The 17,783-nt window shown below is 41.8% G+C and overlaps 1 protein-coding gene across 6 annotated transcripts in view; it reads left to right on the plus strand.

Annotated features, from left to right (window-relative positions):
• Positions 1-17,358, plus strand: part of klf8 (Kruppel-like factor 8) — a 39,656-nt gene extending 22,298 nt beyond the window's left edge. For all 6 annotated transcript variants that reach the window (XM_046868745.1, XM_046868744.1, XM_046868746.1 and 3 more), the window contains exons 3-6: positions 5,855-6,329; positions 9,483-9,594; positions 11,270-11,412; positions 13,634-17,358. In XM_046868745.1, the coding sequence (XP_046724701.1) occupies positions 5,855-6,329; positions 9,483-9,594; positions 11,270-11,412; positions 13,634-13,815 (912 nt within the window). In that variant the 3' untranslated portion in view covers positions 13,816-17,358. The remainder of the gene's footprint in view (positions 1-5,854; positions 6,330-9,482; positions 9,595-11,269; positions 11,413-13,633) is intronic.
• The last annotated feature ends 425 nt before the right edge of the window (positions 17,359-17,783 follow it).

Genomic DNA, 17,783 nt, shown 5'->3' on the forward strand with positions numbered 1-17,783 from the left:
AAAAAACACAAGTCAAAGTGGGTCTACTTTCATATATATATATATATATATATATGTTGAAAAGTGTTGGCCCCCTTCCTGATTTCTTTTTTTTTTTTGCATGTTTGTCACACTTGAATGTTTCAGATCATCAAACTGATTTAAATATTACTAAAAGATAACACAAGTGAACACAACATGCAGTTTTAATTTTTTTTTTTTGTTTTTATTATTGAGGGAAAATTAAATCCAGAACTACATGGCCCTGTGTGAAAGTGTTTGCCCCTAAACCTAATAACTGGTTGGGCTGCCCTTAGCAGCAACAACTGCAATCAAGCGCTTGCGATAACTTGAGTCTGTTTCAGCGCTGTGGAGGAATTTTGCTTCACTCATCTATGCAGAATTGTTGTAATTCAGCCACATTGGAGGATTTTCGAGCATGAACCACTTTTTTAAGGTCATGCCACAGCATCTCAATAGGATTCAGGTCAGGACTTTGACTAGGCCACTCCAAAGTCTTCATTTAGTTTTTCTTTACTCATCTAGAGGTGGACTTGCTGGTGTGTTTTGGATCATTGTCCTGCTGCAGAAACCAAGTTCGCTTCAGCTTGAGGTCACGAACAGATGGACGGATATTCTCCTTTAGGATTTTTTGGTAAACAGCTGAATTTATGGTTCCATTTATCACAGCAAGTCTTCAAGGTCCTGAAGCAGCAAAACAGCCATAGACCATCACACTACCACCACCATATTTTACTGTTGGTATGATGTTCTTTTTCTGAAATGCGGTGTTACTTTACGCCAGATGTAATGGGACACACACCTTCCAAAAAATTCAACGATTATCTCGTCAGTCCACAGAGTATTTTCCCAAAAGTCTTGGGGATCATCAAGATGTTTTCTGGCAAAACTGAGATGAGTCTTTGTTCTTTTTGCTCAGCAACGGTTTTCATCTTGGAACTCTGCCATGCAGACCATTTCTGCCCAGTCTCTTTCTCATGATGGAGTCATGAACACTGACCTTCACTGAGGCAAGTGAGGCCTGTTGTTCTTTGGATGTTGTTGTGGGGTCTTTTGTGACCTCTTGGATGAGTCCTCGCTGTGCTCTTGGGGTAATTTTGGTCGGACGGCCACTCCTGGGAAGGTTCTCCACTGTTCCATGTTTTTGACATTTGTGAATAATAAGAATCTAAAAGGTAATGTTCATGATAATGCTAATGCTTATAAAAAATGTAGTAGTATAATAAAAATGTTGGAATCTTATAGTAATAAAAGTCAAAATTTTAGGCTTTAAAAAGTCTTAAATTCCCTGTTCTAGGTCTTAAAATAATTTTAAACGTCTTAATTTGCTAATGTCTATAAAACGCTAATGCTCTGATGCTCATTGACATTCCCCTTTTAACACTTTAGAATGTTTTGTTTGTTAGTTTCTGTGGTGTCGCAGTCATTTCGCTGGTCCAAAAATAATTCCCTGTCTCACGACTACAAATGAGACCAACAGCCAAACGGTTGTCTCAAATCTCTACTGGATTGGACCACAAACACAGATTTTGGTTTTCATTTAAAGTTTAGTGATACATGGCTTAAAAAATAGTAATTTAGGGCGGGGTTACGGTCAGTTGCTAACAATGTATTTGTGTGTGTATTTGATGTCGTGATAAAGTCCATAACTTTCATTGTTAATAGTCTTAAAAAGTTCTTGAAAAGTAATAAATTTGACTCTGTGAAATCTACAGAAACCCTGTAAGATTTTGTAGAATGTTGTGTAGTGCCTATAATAGTGTATAGTTTACTTTAAAAGTGATCGAAATAACTTGTAGATTAGTAGCTCTTGTAGATTATCATCTAAAAGTTGTTTGTAGTAATTTCTGCATGGAGTTGGTTAGATTATAGCCTAATATTAATGTTTGCAGTAGTCTTTATATATTAGTATTAGTAGGAGGTAGTGATAAACGTTGGTAGTTTAAAGATTTATAACCTATTAGCATTACACATATATATATATATATATATATATATATATATATACTCTTAAAACTTTTTCATATTGTAGTTTAATCCTATAAAAATCTATTGTGTACAAAGATTTGGACTGCTATAAAGTATTATCATTTTAAAGGTTTCTGTGGCTTGTAAATGTGTTCAGTTGGTTTAAATTACTTTATATACTGGTGAAATAACTGGACGGTGGCTTGTTTGCTGTTCCTCTGATCAGCGTTTGGTACAGGATCTGATGCCTCCTGAGCCAGGATAGAAAAGATTGAGTAGATCGACTGCGATCGAGCTGCTGCAGCGTGATAAAGCTGCAGTTACTCGACGTCTCGGCTGCTCGTCTAGTTGTTAAAGGGTGCGGCCAAGTACCACTCCCTCTCTGAGCCTCTGTCTGGCATTAATAATCTCTCCCAGCAGCCGCTCCCTTCATCCATCCCCGCCTCCTCCAGTTTATCATCCATATCTCTCCTCACACTCTGGCACATCACATGGCAAACAGACTCGTAGCCCACCTCGCACCCCCCACCCCCCTGCACTCCCACGCCAGAGCACACGTCTACGCTACCTTCACACGGCTACGTTTTTCACAAGTTTCACCAACAACTGGCTTGGAATTGGAGCAGGATGTTTTTTTTTTCGATGAATGAATGCAGCGTTCTTGTTGTTTTGGCTTCGAGACGGGAAACTATTTATTCTCGCCCATGGAATTCAGTGGGACGAGTCAAGCAGGAAATTTGGGCAAATAAATGAATCATTATTAACGCGTATATACGTATCTACAATTTATTTATTTTTGGTTCTTTCCCAAGCAACGCAAAGTCGGACACACAAACGTTTATGGATGCTGTAGAATGAAATTTTCCCTTCACTTGAACTAGGAGACCCAAACCTGCTTCATGAAGATCTGCTTTGCATGCGGAAGATCTCCTGCAACCCTATTGAACTCCTTCAGGATGAATCGCGTTGTCCCTGATTAATCAGATAATAGCTCACAAAAGCTTTGAATGTTTTGTAGCTAGGGAGGATCAGACTTGGAAATGATTTCCCCTAAAAATTGGATGTGGAATTTTTTATAAATGATTAATAATCATACCAGTTTGGTTATATTGGGGTTCAGTTAATATACAGCCCATTATGATAATGTTGTAAATACAAATGGGAAATAAATTCATACATTCATAAGGAAGAAACGGTTTCTCCCCATTCATACATTATAACATTACGAGTGGTGAAGTGAAGAACACTGATGATCTCTTCATCATGGCACCTGTTAGTGGGTGGATTGATTTATTAGACATCAAGTGACATTTTGTCCTCAAAATTGACGTGTTAGAAGCAGAAAAAATGGGTGAGTGTATCAGTATCAGTATGATCTATCTATTGGGATAGACACACACACACACACACACACACACACACACACCCCAGGGGTCGTGACCTTAATGTGAGGGCAGTGTGAAGACGATTAACACTAGTTCTTTGATGGAATTCGTTTTTTTACATACTGTTGGGTAAATAGGACACGCCCCATCGTGATCATATTATTGTGATGCACTATATGGACAAATGTTTGTGGACACATTCATCCTAAAGATGTTCAGTAGAGTTTGGAGAAGATCTTCCACTCCAACCCAAGGAAAGCAGATCTTCATGGAGCTGGATTTGTGCACAGGGGGATGTCCTATTCACTTGATAACAGTTTGAGGGAAAACCACATGTAGCTGGAAAGTCCAGTAAAATCCACTTGTGCATATAGTGTGTGTAGATATTAGTTTATAAAGCACTGGAGAACACAGTTAAACATCACAGTATATTGTCTGGCTCTTACTACGCTATGATAGGAAAGTGTATCGTTAAAATTGTTTATCACGATATCCAGTATTTGGTTACATCACCAAGCCCTTATCAGGGTTCTGATTTCATGATCTACAGTTTTACACTTGTTAGGTTTCAAGTTTTTCTTTTCACAAAAGTACAAATCGATAGTTGGATGGATGGATTAATAAATGGATGGATGGATTAATGGATGGATAGATGGATGGATGGATTAATAGAAGGATGAATGGATTAATAGATAGATAGATAGATAGATAGATAGATAGATAGATGGATAGATGGATTGATTAATAAATGGATGGATGGATAGACGGATGGATGAATTAATAAATAGATGGATTAATAGATGGATGGGTAGATAGACAGATGGATGGATTAATAAATGGATGGATGTATCTATGGATGGATGGATAGATGGATCACTTTATTCCTCCCAGAGGGAAAAATCACAGCATATGTACAGAAGTGCTGAAAGAAGTTGGCAGTTGATGAAGTATGAAGGTTTCCCACTTTCCCCCTTTCCTCTCCCTTTTACTGTCCTCCTTCATCTTTCTCTTTTTCACGCTGCAGTGCAGTCCAGATTATGAGCTTGGCTTCAGAGTGAGAACTTCGCTCTCTTTTCTCTCGCCAGCCCGGATGTGTGTTGACTCACCGCTGGATGAGAGCGTAATTGCATCGAGCTTTAAAGCAGTGTTTGCTGTACCACGCTTTCTTTCAGGTGCCATCATGGCATCTGATATTTTAGCCCCACCCCCGCCCTTACCTCCACCCCAACCCATCCAAGATCTTCGAGTTTTATCTTATCTCGCACTCATATCAGCTCATCTCGCGACGCCACGACAGCTATCGAAATCCGATAACAAGGTCTTCTCTCACCCTGACTCGAGGCAGGAGGCCGGAGCGGAAGGTGGAGTCCAGTGGAGGAAGGGTGGAGACCGAAAGTGTTTGCGGTGGCAGGGTGGAGAAACACAGCTAATTAAAAAGAAATAATGAAAGGGAAGGCGGGAACGAGGGAGCAAAAGGCGGAAAAATGACTCAGCTGATACCTCCCAGTTTCCATGGTAACCAGAGGCCTTTCCCACCCACCCACGCTTTTTTTTTTTTTTTTTTTTTAATAAATTCTCTTCGTCTCTGTGCCCACATGCACGGGCGTCGTGTTTGTATCGTCTTGTTCCCTCCTGGCACCGAGCCTCGACCTCGCGCCCTCTTTATTTACAGGGGAATTAAACGGATCGAATTCTTTCTTACTGGGTTTCACCGTCTCGCCCTGGAGTTTGCTGTTTGCGGCTCACACTTTTTACTGTCACTCCGGAGACACCAGATGTGCATGAGTTCTTCTCCCAAACCACTGGCACACAAATGCTATCATTTTTATATTCTTTGTGTTTTGTTGATTTTATAAAGATCTCGAGAGCTTCAACTCTGTTTCCTCTGTAAACACTGAAAAACTATAGTATCCTGGTGTGTGTGTGTGTGTGTGTGTGTGTGTGTGTGTGTGTGTGTGTGTGTGTGTGTGTGTGTGTGTGTGTGTGTGTGTGTGTGTGTGTGTGTGTGTGCGTGCCAGGGTCCAGCCCTGATCCTCTGTTGAGGCCCCATTAGGACAACTATTCATCTCTCATTCTCTATATCTTGTCTCATCTCTTCTACTCTCTTCCTTTTCTCTTCTCTTGTCATGTCTTGTGTCTTGTCATGTCTTGTGTCTTGTCTTGTCTCTTCTCTTCTCTTGTCTCATCTCTTCTTTTCTCTTCTCTTCTCCTTTAGAGTCTTTTCTCTTCTCAAATCTTTCTCTAAAGTCTCTTCTGTTTTTTTATCTCTTATTCCTTGTCTTTCTCAGCTCCCTCCTGCTCTTGTTGTCTTTCTTTTGCTCTACAGTGTCTGTCTGTTATCTTTCTCACCAATTGCTTCTTCTTCTTCTTCTTCTTCTGCTTTTTCTGTCCTATTTCTGTTCTGCTTTTTCTTTCTGTTTTCCTCTTTTTACACTTTTAAAAAAAAATAACTTAAAAAAAAAAACCCTGACCCCTCTCTCTCTCTCTCTTTCTCTCTGTAGAAGCAGGAGCCTGAGGATGACTGCCCGGAGCCGACGGACCTGAAGCTGAAGTCCTCCCCCCCTCCTCTCTGCATCATTAGCACCCACCTAGCTGACGTCGACCAGACTGAACCCGTGGATCTGTCGCTCAACAAGCCCCGCCCCTCGCTACCCATCACCGTCACCCCTGCCATCACGCCGGTCAACCCTGCCCCGGCGATGGGCAGCATCGGCACCAGCGCCACCCTCCCGGCCGTCCTGGCATCCCCGGGCTCCATCCTGGCGTCTTCGCAGGGCGTCGGAGGGCAGCAGATCCTACACGTCATCCACACCATTCCCTCGATGAATGTCACAGGAAAGGTGGGCCAACTCCAGACCATCCCCGTGGTGGTGCAGTCGCTTCCCGTGGTCTACACGGCCATGCCTGCTGACGGGGTTCCCGCCACCGCCATCACCGTCCCCCTCATCGGCACCGACGGCCGCTCCGAAGGCTCAGGTGAGGACACGCCTTCTGGCTTCTCTTCTCTTTCGCTACTGTTTTATTTATCACGGGATTCAGTTGCTGTGGTGTCGGGTAGCGCAGTGTTCACGTCCTGCGCAGGAACCTGAGGGAGATCTGATGAACTCTGCGTCCACCTGAGCTGATCGATGATCAGATTTCTTTCTAACCATACCATGTGCACAGGCATTACCTGTCCATCAATCCATCCTTCCATCAATCAGTTTTGCAGTTAATTTGAAGCCCTTCCAGGAGATACACTCCGAGTTTAGAGTAACCTAGAGGAGGAAACCAGTGATACCGAATCAAACCTAACGATCGAGCTTCGAGTTCTTTTCTCTTCTCGAGTCTTCTCTTCTCGAGTCTCTTTTCGAGTCTTCTCTTCTCTTCTCGAGTCTCTTCTCTTCCAGTCTTCTCTTCGCGAGTCTCTTCTCTTCTCTTCTCTTCTCTTCTCTTCTCTTCTCTTCTCTATTCTTGTCTCTTCTCTTCTCTTCTCTTCTCTATTCTTGAGTCTCTTCTCTTCGCGAGTTTCTTCTTTTCTCTTCTTTTCTCTCAATTTTTCTCTTCTCTTCTCTCTTCTCTCTCTCTTCTCTCTCTCTTCTCTTCTCTCTCTCTCTCTCTCTCTCTTCTCTTCTCTTGGAGCCTTGGAGTCTTGGAGTCTTGGAGTCTTGGAGTCTTGGACCCTGAACCTGAAGCATCTCCGCATGTCCTCGCAGCACCAGTGTCCACGTTGCCTCTTGCTTGTTGATTCTTTTATTACAGTATTCGATAAAAGTAATTCGATAAAACTAATGAAGTTTTTCGAGCCAAGCGGCTTTTTAGCGTTTACATCGCTTTAGCACTTCCTCCTGCCATCCAAGGACCCCGGACTCCAGACTCGAGAAACCCGAAGATAACTGAGTGAACTGATTCCCAAACTAAAATCTGAGGAGAAATCGGAATTTCAGGAATTGATGGTCATATACACGATGTGCCTAAAAGTTTGTGGACACCTCACCAAGTATTTTGTATGTGCTTTCCGAACATCACGTTCCAGGTGTTCAAGAGGGTTTATAGCTCTATAGCAGGAGATCTTCCACTCCAACCCATGGAAAGCAGATCTTCATGCTCTGTATAGTGTGTGTGTATGTGTGTGTGGAAGTTTGAGGATGAGCTGAACGATGATTGTGGAAATACACACGTGTGTATTAAAATAAAAATGTAGAATTAAAAGAAAAATGCTGATCTTTAAAAATTTTCAGAGGAATGGTGCGGAAAACAGAAAACATTAAGTGAGGAACAGTTTTTCTGAGTGGAAACATTATAGTTTGAGTCATTCTGTGCTCCTTCACGTTCCTGACCGACAGGAGAGGAATCGGATGTGATCCACTGCTCTCGTGGATTGATGACTGATGATTCGAGTTGCTATTGACCTCCTGGAAGCTCGACCCACCCTGCTGGTTCTCCTCTTGTCTCTCTGATCAGGTGGACAGTCAGTGAGTTGAACTGTCTTGTCTTCGGAGTAGGCATGATTTCCCCTTTTTTTTTCTTTTCTAATCCCGCAAGGGTTTGTTCCTCTCAAGTCTTTTTTCTTCTTGTTGCCCTTTTGACTTCACTTCACTCTTCAAATGGCCCAAAAGGAAATGAGCCTTGTGATAAAAATGAAGACAAAGAATGGAAATGAAAGTGAAAATAGCACATTAATGGTGCAGAGGGTGAATTGTAGTGCGCAGGGTGTAAAATGTAAAGGGTTGAACATGAACACTGGTCCTGGGGAATTCTGGATGGGTTTTTTTTTATATATACGGTGGCTTATAGAAGTCGACACACACAAACTTAATTGCAATAATATTGGGATGCAATCAGAGAACTTTTTTCCAGTCCAAACACAATTCCCTCTCTGTCTCTGCATCAAACCTGTGCGACTGGAGATCTCCTGCCCCGTCCCGTCCTGTTCTCCCAACAGGCGGTTGATATTTGCCCCAAAGACCGAGAGATCCACCCCCACATCCTGCTCGGCCACACCTATTTTTAATGGGCGTATGCGGTTAATTTACAATCTCTCCATCCTTCCATCTTTTCTGGGTGCGCCCAAAGAGCAGCCTGCATACCACAGCCACGCCCAAGTTTAACGAGAAATTCTCACCAATTCCGAGCAAGACGCAGGGAGGGGAACGGCTTGGTGTTCTTCTGGAAACTGTATTGTTTGTCTTGAATAATTGGGGGAAAAATACCCGGCGATCCGTCTCGCTGTACTTGTTTAAAGGTGAACTCGAGGCAAAAACGTCAAACTTATCGAACTCTAGAGAGTCTGTAGTGCAGTTCAGGGCAGAACAATTATTCAGAGATATTTCAGGTATTTAACAGCATCAAATAAATCATTTAGAGGAATGAGAAACTCCAGGAGCAGCTGATTTTATGTGAAAATATTTTAGGGAAGCTGTCTGTCTGTCTGTCTCTCTGTCTGTCTGTCTGTCTCTCTGTCTGTCTGTCTGCCTCTCTGTCTGTCTGTCTGTATGCCTCTCTGTCTGTCTGTATGCCTCTCTGTCTGTCTGTCTCTTTGTCTGTTTCTGTCTCTGTCTGTCTGTCTCTGTCTCTGTCTGTCTGTCTCTGTCTCTCTCTGTCTGTCTGTCTCTGTCTCTCTTTCTGTCTGTCTATCTGTGTCTGTCTGTCTGTCTGTATTTATATTTAAATTTATAACATAACACTACTGTACACTAATAAAAAATCTAGGAATTTATTTTTTGCCCCAAACGTTTAGGGCTTCTTCAAAAGTATTGGGACACCTGACTGACTGCACCTCAGGCCTCCTCACTTTCTCACCTCCATCAGTACCTGACTTTACTAACAGCCTTGTGTCTGAATAAATCTCACACAAATCTACTCAAAATCTAGTGAAACATCTTCCCAGAAGAGTGGAGGTTATTATAAGAGCAAATCTGGACTAAATGTGGACAGACCAACCTTTTGGTGAGGGGTCCACAAACTTTTGCCCATATAGATTGAAGGAGGATTTCCTCATGATCACGCTGAGCGTTAATCAGAATGTGAGCACCTGGAAGCGATTTCTGCTTAGTGGTGTGTTTTGGGTCCAGTGGAGTTCAAATAGCTAAAATTCTTGTTCTTTTTCTCTCTCTGTGTGTGTGTGTGTGTGTGTGTGTTCGTGTTCAGTACGAATTAAGCCTGGCTCGGCGTCCCCGGTGGAGTACCAGAGTGACAGCGATGCAGAAAGTGGCACAGAGTCCGGATCGGCTTCCTTCAGAACACAGGGCATGGACAACAGGTGTGTGTGTGTGTGTGTGTGTGTGTGTGTGTGTGTGTGTGATTTGAACCAAGGGCATTTCTGCGGCTCTGTGTGGCATAGATGCTTCACTAATAGACAATTGCGTAACTGCAGCACCACTGTTCTGCTCTTCTGGAGCTACAAGCTGGGTGTGTGTGTGTGTGTGTGTGTGTGTGTGTGTGTGTGTGTTGCTGGGCAGGGTTCTCTCCAAACTGGGTATAAACAAGGTTACGTAACTCAGTTTGTCGTCACACCTCTTTATGAATGCTTTTCAAAGAGGGAGTAATGGAGAGAAGAAGAAAGAGAGAAAGAGGGGAGATAATTGGATCGAATGGAGGACTGGAAGATTAGACCAAGAAAACTGACTCGGTGAAATGTAGGGAATTGAGAGCAAACTCAAATGCAGGGAGGCAGAGGAAGTGGATAGACAAGGAAGAGTGAGTGAGAGAAAAAGGAAGGAAGGAAGGAAAATAGGGGAGCAAAAGACACAGGCAGGGGGGGAAAAAAACGAGGGGGAGGGTAAGTTGGAAAAGGAAGGAGAGATCAGCATTGGACTGGAAACACTCCAGCTGTAAGGGATTTAGACTTTCACACCCTTTAGCTCCCTCTGCTGGTGCTCGAGCTGCATTACACTGAATAGGTCAGAGAGGGACGAGCAAATAATAACCCTATGAACTCGGGTCGGTATTGGGTCCGAGATCGTTCCGGTCCATGGCCGTATTTAATACACGTATTTACAGATTGAGTGACCAGAATAAAAAACAAATGTAAATAAATAAATTAATTAAATAATTAATAAACAACTTTAAAAAAACATTCCCACGATACAAAATCATGATAATTAAAATTAGATGGAAATTTAAAAAGCAATTGGGGGAAAAAAAAATATATTTTTTGAGCAGTCAGTCGCTCAGATGTTCCCAAACATTTTATCAAAAATGTTCAAATGTTTATTTATGGTTTGTTTACCGCAAAATTCCAGGAAAAATCACTCGAAAACCCGACCTTTAACCAGCGACTGCCACCAAGCAGTTCCCGACTTTCCTGGTGTTAATGTTATCGAATGGATTATGGAAAATGTTCTTGCTGTAGTTTATTGCTCTCATGCGGGTCTTATAGGTGTCTTACACATTGACCTCCTCTGATTGATTAGATTGTAATGATTATCACATGCAATAATTTTTTCCATCCATTTTTTTCTTGACTGTGCTGACATTCTACAACCTGCTCCTTCTCCGTTCTATTCTTAATGTTGGTTTTCCGACAAATAATCCACACAGTTTGAGTCTTTCTTCATTCACCTACATGCAAGACAAGTAAAATTACATCTCTCCAGCCGGATTATACGACCACCCTAGCAACCAGCCTGGTTTCCTTAGCAACTGTCTAGCTACAACCTAGCAACCAGCTGGGGGTCATATCTCAACCTCTTAGAAACATCATAACAACCATCTGTGATCCCCATATCAGCCGTCCCTAGCAACCTGAGTTAGCATGACGGTGGATTAGCATTTGTAACTTTTTCACATTTTTTATATATTTGTTGTGCTGAAACTGTTAAACGTTTTACACTCGACGAAGGGGAACAAAGGCCCCGTTCACATTCTGTCAATCCGCCTTTAAATTTCATCCATTTATCCTCTGAAATCAACATGTTCTCTCTGTTTGCGTTTAGCTTAAGCACAGATGTGGACATCCAGGTGGACCCCGACTCGCCTGACATGAAGCGACGACGAGTGCACATGTGCGACTACGACGGCTGCAACAAAGTGTACACCAAAAGCTCGCATCTCAAAGCTCACCGCAGAATACACACAGGTTTGTGTTCAACATTACCAGTTCCACAGATCATCTGCTTCACTGACGAGGTTGGGCTTCAGTGGTCAAGGCTCTGGATCTCTGATCGGAAGGTCGGGGGTTCAAACCACCGTATCTTCAAGCTGCCACTGTGGGGCCCTTGAGCAAGGCCCTTAACCCTGTGTGCTCCAGGAGCATTGTATAATTTTATATTTACATTTATTGCATTTAGCTTAGTGGGGTGAATACTGGACTGTGATTGGCTGGAAGTTCAGGGGTGAATACTGGACTGTGATTGGCTGGAGGTTCAGGGGTGAATACTGGACTGTGATTGGCTGGAAGTTCAGGGGTGAATACTGGACTGTGATTGGCTGGAAGTTCAGGGGCGAATACTGGACTGTGATTGGCTGGAAGTTCAGGGGTGAATACTGGACTGTGATTGGCTGGAAGTTCAGGGGTGAATACTGGACTGTGATTGGCTGGAAGTTCAGGGGTGAATACTGGACTGTGATTGGCTGGAAGTTCAGGGGTGAATACTGGACTGTGATTGGCTGGAAGTTCAGGGGTGAATACTGGACTGTGATTGGCTGGAAGTTCAGGGGTGAATACTGGACTGTGATTGGCTGGAAGTTCAGGTGTGAATAGTGGACTGTGGTTGGCTGGAAGTTCATGTGTAAATCCTGGACTGTGATTGGCTGAAAGTTCAGGTGGTTCACGCAGGCAGTTGAATTAGCGTTCTAAATGAATGCGCCGCTTAGTTGTCTGAGTTGTCTGGAGTGATATCCATCATGGAACGACCTGCGCAGTCACCGCACCTAAATCCTCTTGATCTGCTCTGGGATGAAGTGGATCACAAGAAAGAAACCTTCAATTAGTAAAGAACATTTGGCGAGTTTTACAAGAGACACAGCAAAGTATTTCAGCTGAAGTGTCCAGATGCTGCGAGTGTGTAAAGCTGTATAGAAATAAAAGCAGAGGTGGGAAGTAATGAAGCACAAATACTTTACTATAAATTTTACAATGTTTTACTTTCACTCATTTTTATACAGATTTCTACTTCTTACAGTCAGTGATGTAAACATGACCGAGAACAGAGATGTTCCTGATCACCATCATCTTTTCTCTGCTTGTGTTCTATATGGTGGATGTTTAGCTTGGATACATTCATTAGAGAACAATATTTGAAAATATATATATATATATATATATATATATATATATATATAAGAGGCGAAGTTAAAACCTTCAGTGCACTCTTCCCGTGCAGACATGTCTTCACAGACATACAAATTAAACAACCTGAATCTCTGAATATTTGCCTCACAGACATAATACATATATAAATAGAAAGCTGGAAATGTCTACTTTAAAATAAACTAATTCCGGTATCACCTCATTAACCGTCCGTGTGGAAACATGACGAAAGTCCTGATTATTTACGTAATTTAAAGAACCACAATTATTTGAAAACACTTACAAGAATTGATCGTCTTCATGCTCTATGTTGAGTTTCTTTTCATTAATAATAAACATACATTTGCATAAAGCATTAATATTTATTATTGTCTTTGTTGCTTAGAATATTAAAAACATGAATTAATTTAAGATACATTTAGAACGTAAAAAAATGTGATTAATCGTGAGTTAACTCACAACAATCACTCGATTAATCGCAATAAAATATGTAAATTGCATTAAAATTATAAAGTATTTTAACAGCTCTAACATTAATATGATGTGGTCCAGTTAGCAGTGTGACAGGTAGTAAAAACAGGTAGTAATAATCATACTTTTTACTGAAGAACATGTCGGAGCCCAAACTTTAACTTGAGTAAAAAAGTGCAGAACTTTTACCAGAGTCTTTAAAAACATGAGTTTCTGAACTTCTACTTGAGCGAAGGTGTGTATTTTTGCCTTCTCTGGATAAAAATAAGTTTTATTGTTGTACTGGTTCTGGTGGAGGATTTCTTCAGAATCACCTGAGACCTTTTTGTGGTTTGTTATGAGTCATTATCATCATAATTCTACTGAATAATTCGTCAGTGTTTCGATTATTCACCGAGTCAGTATTCGAAGGCGGAACCCGATCATCTGCATGTTTTTGTGATTATTTGTAAAACAGGTATGACGTAAGATCGTTTGATTTTTATTTACAAATGGTCATGTGTCTCAAGAGAGGTAAAAATTGTACGAGTTTTTGCCCTCGCTGACGGTTTCCCTGTCTGTTCTGCTTTTTCTCCAGGAGAGAAGCCGTATCAGTGTACGTGGGAGGGCTGCACATGGCGCTTCGCCCGCTCCGACGAACTCACGCGCCACTTCCGCAAGCACACGGGCATCAAGCCGTTCCGCTGCACTGACTGCGACCGCAGCTTCTCGCGCTCCGACCATCTCGCCCTCCATCGGCGCCGCCATGTCATGATGTGAGCACGGCTCGGGTTTAGCCACGCCTTTCCCTTCTCCTCCGCCTCCCACCGATTAACTCCTCAGGAGACTCCGCCTTTCCATCCTCATCAACTTCCACCAGAAAGGGCTGAGAGAACTGTGAAGCTGTCCCTCCCTTCTTCCCTCCCTCGCTTCCTTCCTCCCTCCCTCCCTTCCTTCCTCTTATCTGCATACGATGAAAATAACGCGCATGTCTTCGGGGGTCTCGGCTCCCTGCCACGTCACGTGCTCCAGGACCCGCGTCCATCCAGCCCTTGTTTATTCCAGGTTACGCTTCGCAACACTCGCTTCTGCAGGAAAACCGGATCGCCGAGATGCACTGCTGAGCACAGACTGAGGGGTTCGAGGTTCTGCCCGATCCTGTCGCGATAAACAGAACCTTTTGAGAGATGAAAAGCGAACACCAGGACCAGTTGATGGACACGGCAGAAGAAGAGAAGTGCTACGTTTTCAAGCGACGAGTTTACAAAATCTCTTCTAATCGTTTGATTTGTGTTTTTAATCGAACATTTAAAAAAATTTTCCCCCTTTTTTCCCTCTCCCTCTGGTTTGCATGAACTTGCTCTGTTGTGTTAAGTTGTGTGTGGCTGAATGTTCTCGAGTATTTTTACTTCTTTTTAATTTTTTTAAATACTTGCTATGTTTTACGAACAAACGTTTCGGGCGATTCGCCGTTGCGTCTTTATCGGCCGTCTACCCCACGCCATCGGAAAGGTAGAGAGCTAAGACTGTGAATTATTTTCTTTTTTTTAGATAGGATTTGTCCGATTCTTTTATCCGGTGTTTCTTATTTCTTACCTTTGAGAGAAAGATGGATAAATGAATAGAGAGACGAAGACAGGAAAAGAGAGCAGATCAAGACCTCACTCCAAAATACGGGAATTCCACACCTTTATGGAATACCGTTCTGGAAAAATCACACCTGATCATCTTCCATCCACACACACATACAAAAGTCAGACACAAGATATATTTGGCTTGGTGACAGTATTTATAATATATACGTATATCTATATATTTTTGAAAAAAATGTTTTATTTGCCGGATGTTCGGCGTTTGATATGATGGCTGATTTTGTCGGATGTGCTTTCTCACACGAGGCTGGGAAAGAAAAGAAAAAGAAATAAATGTTCATCTGGATGGATAGGATTAGAATAGGAAATAGGGGTGCTTGTTAAACGTGTGTGTGTGTGTGTGTGTGTGTGTTTGCGTGCGTGTGTTTGCGTGCGTGTGTGTATTTCTAAGAAACCTAATCAGAGTTTTAATAGTAGAGGTGTGTTGTAGGCACATAACGTTCACGCCTGTCAGAGCCTTAATCGAAGTCAAATGTGCAACTTGTGGCGTTTTTGCGCATCTCGCTTGTCGGAGTTCCTCAGGGTTCTGGGTTGGGACCCCTTGAAAAGTAAGGCAGAAAAACAAAACAAAACAAGAAAACCCCTTGTATCTATCTATATACATACACATACACACAAGGTGGCATCAAATGTTTCAAGACTAGTTTTGTACCACACCAACAGACAAATCGTCCTGTGTACATTGGGAGCTGTGCAACTGACCACATGCGCTCTTTATCACCTTACACGTGAGTTTCTCGATGGAAACAACACGCCCTTTCAGATTTGGCTCCTGTGGACTTCTCCCTCAAACCGAAGACGGGATCTTTCTCGTTTTGACACCATTGCGGAGATCCAGGGCGAATCGCAGAAGGTGCTTTGAAAAAAGAAGACTTCCAGGACACATTCCAGAAGTTGCAGGAACGCTGGGGGCGCTGTATTGCTGTGCACGGCCGTGCAAGGGGACTGTTTTGAAGGTGGTCGTGTGTAAACGTGGATAAATAAAGTACATTCTTGTAAACAGAGCGAGTCTCGAAACCTATTGATACCACCTCGTACATATCCAGATCAACCAGAGAAGAATTCGGTGAAGGTTTCAGCTCCAGCGCTGGTTTCTGGTTTCACACCATTATGCACAGGTTCGACCTCGGACCTTCCCTTATGAACCCTGCTGCGGTAGTTTGCATTTAAAACGTAGAGCACAGTCCTGTTGAGATTGAAAGAGAGAAAGGGGAAGATATTCTCATCTCGTCTTACGCTAGCGCGCGTCATCGTCACGGTCATAACCAACAGCTAGCGAATTTTCCTTCCCGAAGAGCTATATCATGCCCCAAAAAAAAAGAAAACCGCTAGAAGTGCGGCGCATCCGATTCCAGCCTTCGAGAGTTGACTGCATGTTTGCAAAAAAAAAAAATTCAACAATACATTTGTTTTTTTTTTTTCTTTTTCAGAGATCTTCGATCCAGTGCAATGTTCAGACATCAGATCTATTGTCTTGCTTCAACTCGAAACTTAAGCACATCTTTGTAGAAAAGTATATGCATTCGATTGCGATCCTTTCTTTCCTTCTTCTTTTTTTTTTTTTTTTTTAAAGAAAAATGTTCATAGGCATACAGACAATTATAAATAATTAACAAATACCTGTACATACTGTATATAATCAAAGTTCTGAATAAACGTAACGGGTGGATTTCTATTTTTAACACTGACTAGACAATGTGAAATTTTTTTTTTTTCCCCCTTTGTTGGCTCAACAATTATTATTTTTTTTTTAATCCCTTTTTTAATCGGTTGTGTTGTAATTTTTAGAATTTTTTGTGTTTTGTGCATGGAGAGAATTTCTTTGCGAAGTCGCTGAGCATGTCGGTGCGTCGCGTCGGACACGTGTGGCCTGTAAAGCACTGATAATCGTCGGCGATGCGAAACGTGGCATTTCTTGTGCAATTAAAGCCATTTTTTGCACGTTTTAAGGAAAAAACGAAAAAAAAACGAAACAAAACAAAAAAACAGCTACTACCTGACTTTACGCTCTCTTTATAGATAGGCGCAGTACTGAAAATGAGGAGGGAGTTTCCTAAAACGTGCGTCGCCTCGGGGAAAAAAAACCCACGAAACATCAGGAAACGTCGAGTAGGAATACCTTGTCGATGAATTTCTATTTTAAAATCCACACATTTTATGACTCACCCACATTTTATGTCCCGTGACTGAATTCGCCACCGCCATCCTCATTCTTTTTTTAGCATGTTTACTCAAAAAACAACAAAACGTACATGTATCGGATTTTCTTTCACAAGTTTTTTCATGAATTTTATTTTTTTTATTTATTTTTTATTTTGGTCAGAACCCTCGGTATTTTCTATTGAATGCAGTAACTTATGGGCCAGTACTATATAATTACTCAGTGCAATGCAGTTATCATTATTATTATTATTATTATTATTATTATTATTATTATTATTATACAAGTAATTAATGTTATTTCTTTTCTTTTTCTTTCTTTTGTATTTGTACAGAACAAATGTGTAAAAAAAAAAAAAAAAAAAAAAAAAAGAAAGAAAGAAAAAAAGACCCGTGAGGCGAACACAAGCTTTTTGATACTGTGAGAAATGGTGTTAAAAGTCAGTTTCCCCTGTACAGTTGTGATTATCTACGCCTTTTATAGAATAAAGTGTTTTTTGTTTTTTGTTCAGATTGGTGTCGCTTCATTAATGAATACAAGATGAATAACTTGTTTTTTCAGTGAATTTTTGGACAAATTTTTGCACAAAAAAAAGTTTCGAGTTAATTGATGACTGATAGTCACTCTATACAGCTGTGGTGAGCTGAAAAGCAGCTGTGGATAATCTACACCAGGTGGGGAATTTTTGGGTTACTGGTCAGAGGTTTGAGCCCCTGTATCACAGAGTTTTGCTCAAGGGACCACTTTTGGGGCCCTTGAGCAAGGCCCTTAACACTATGTGCTCCAGGGATGTTGTAATAAATGCTCAGCTTCCTAATATCGCTGGCATATGCAAAGAAATGTTTTCACTGTGCGTTAGTGCACATGTAACAAGGTTCCCTGGTGGTCTATTGGATAGGATGCGGCTCGGGTTCGATCCCCTGGTCAGGGAACCG

The sequence above is a fragment of the Silurus meridionalis genome, chromosome 15 (assembly GCF_014805685.1).
Source record: "Silurus meridionalis isolate SWU-2019-XX chromosome 15, ASM1480568v1, whole genome shotgun sequence".
Taxonomy (NCBI): Eukaryota; Metazoa; Chordata; class Actinopteri; order Siluriformes; family Siluridae; genus Silurus; species Silurus meridionalis.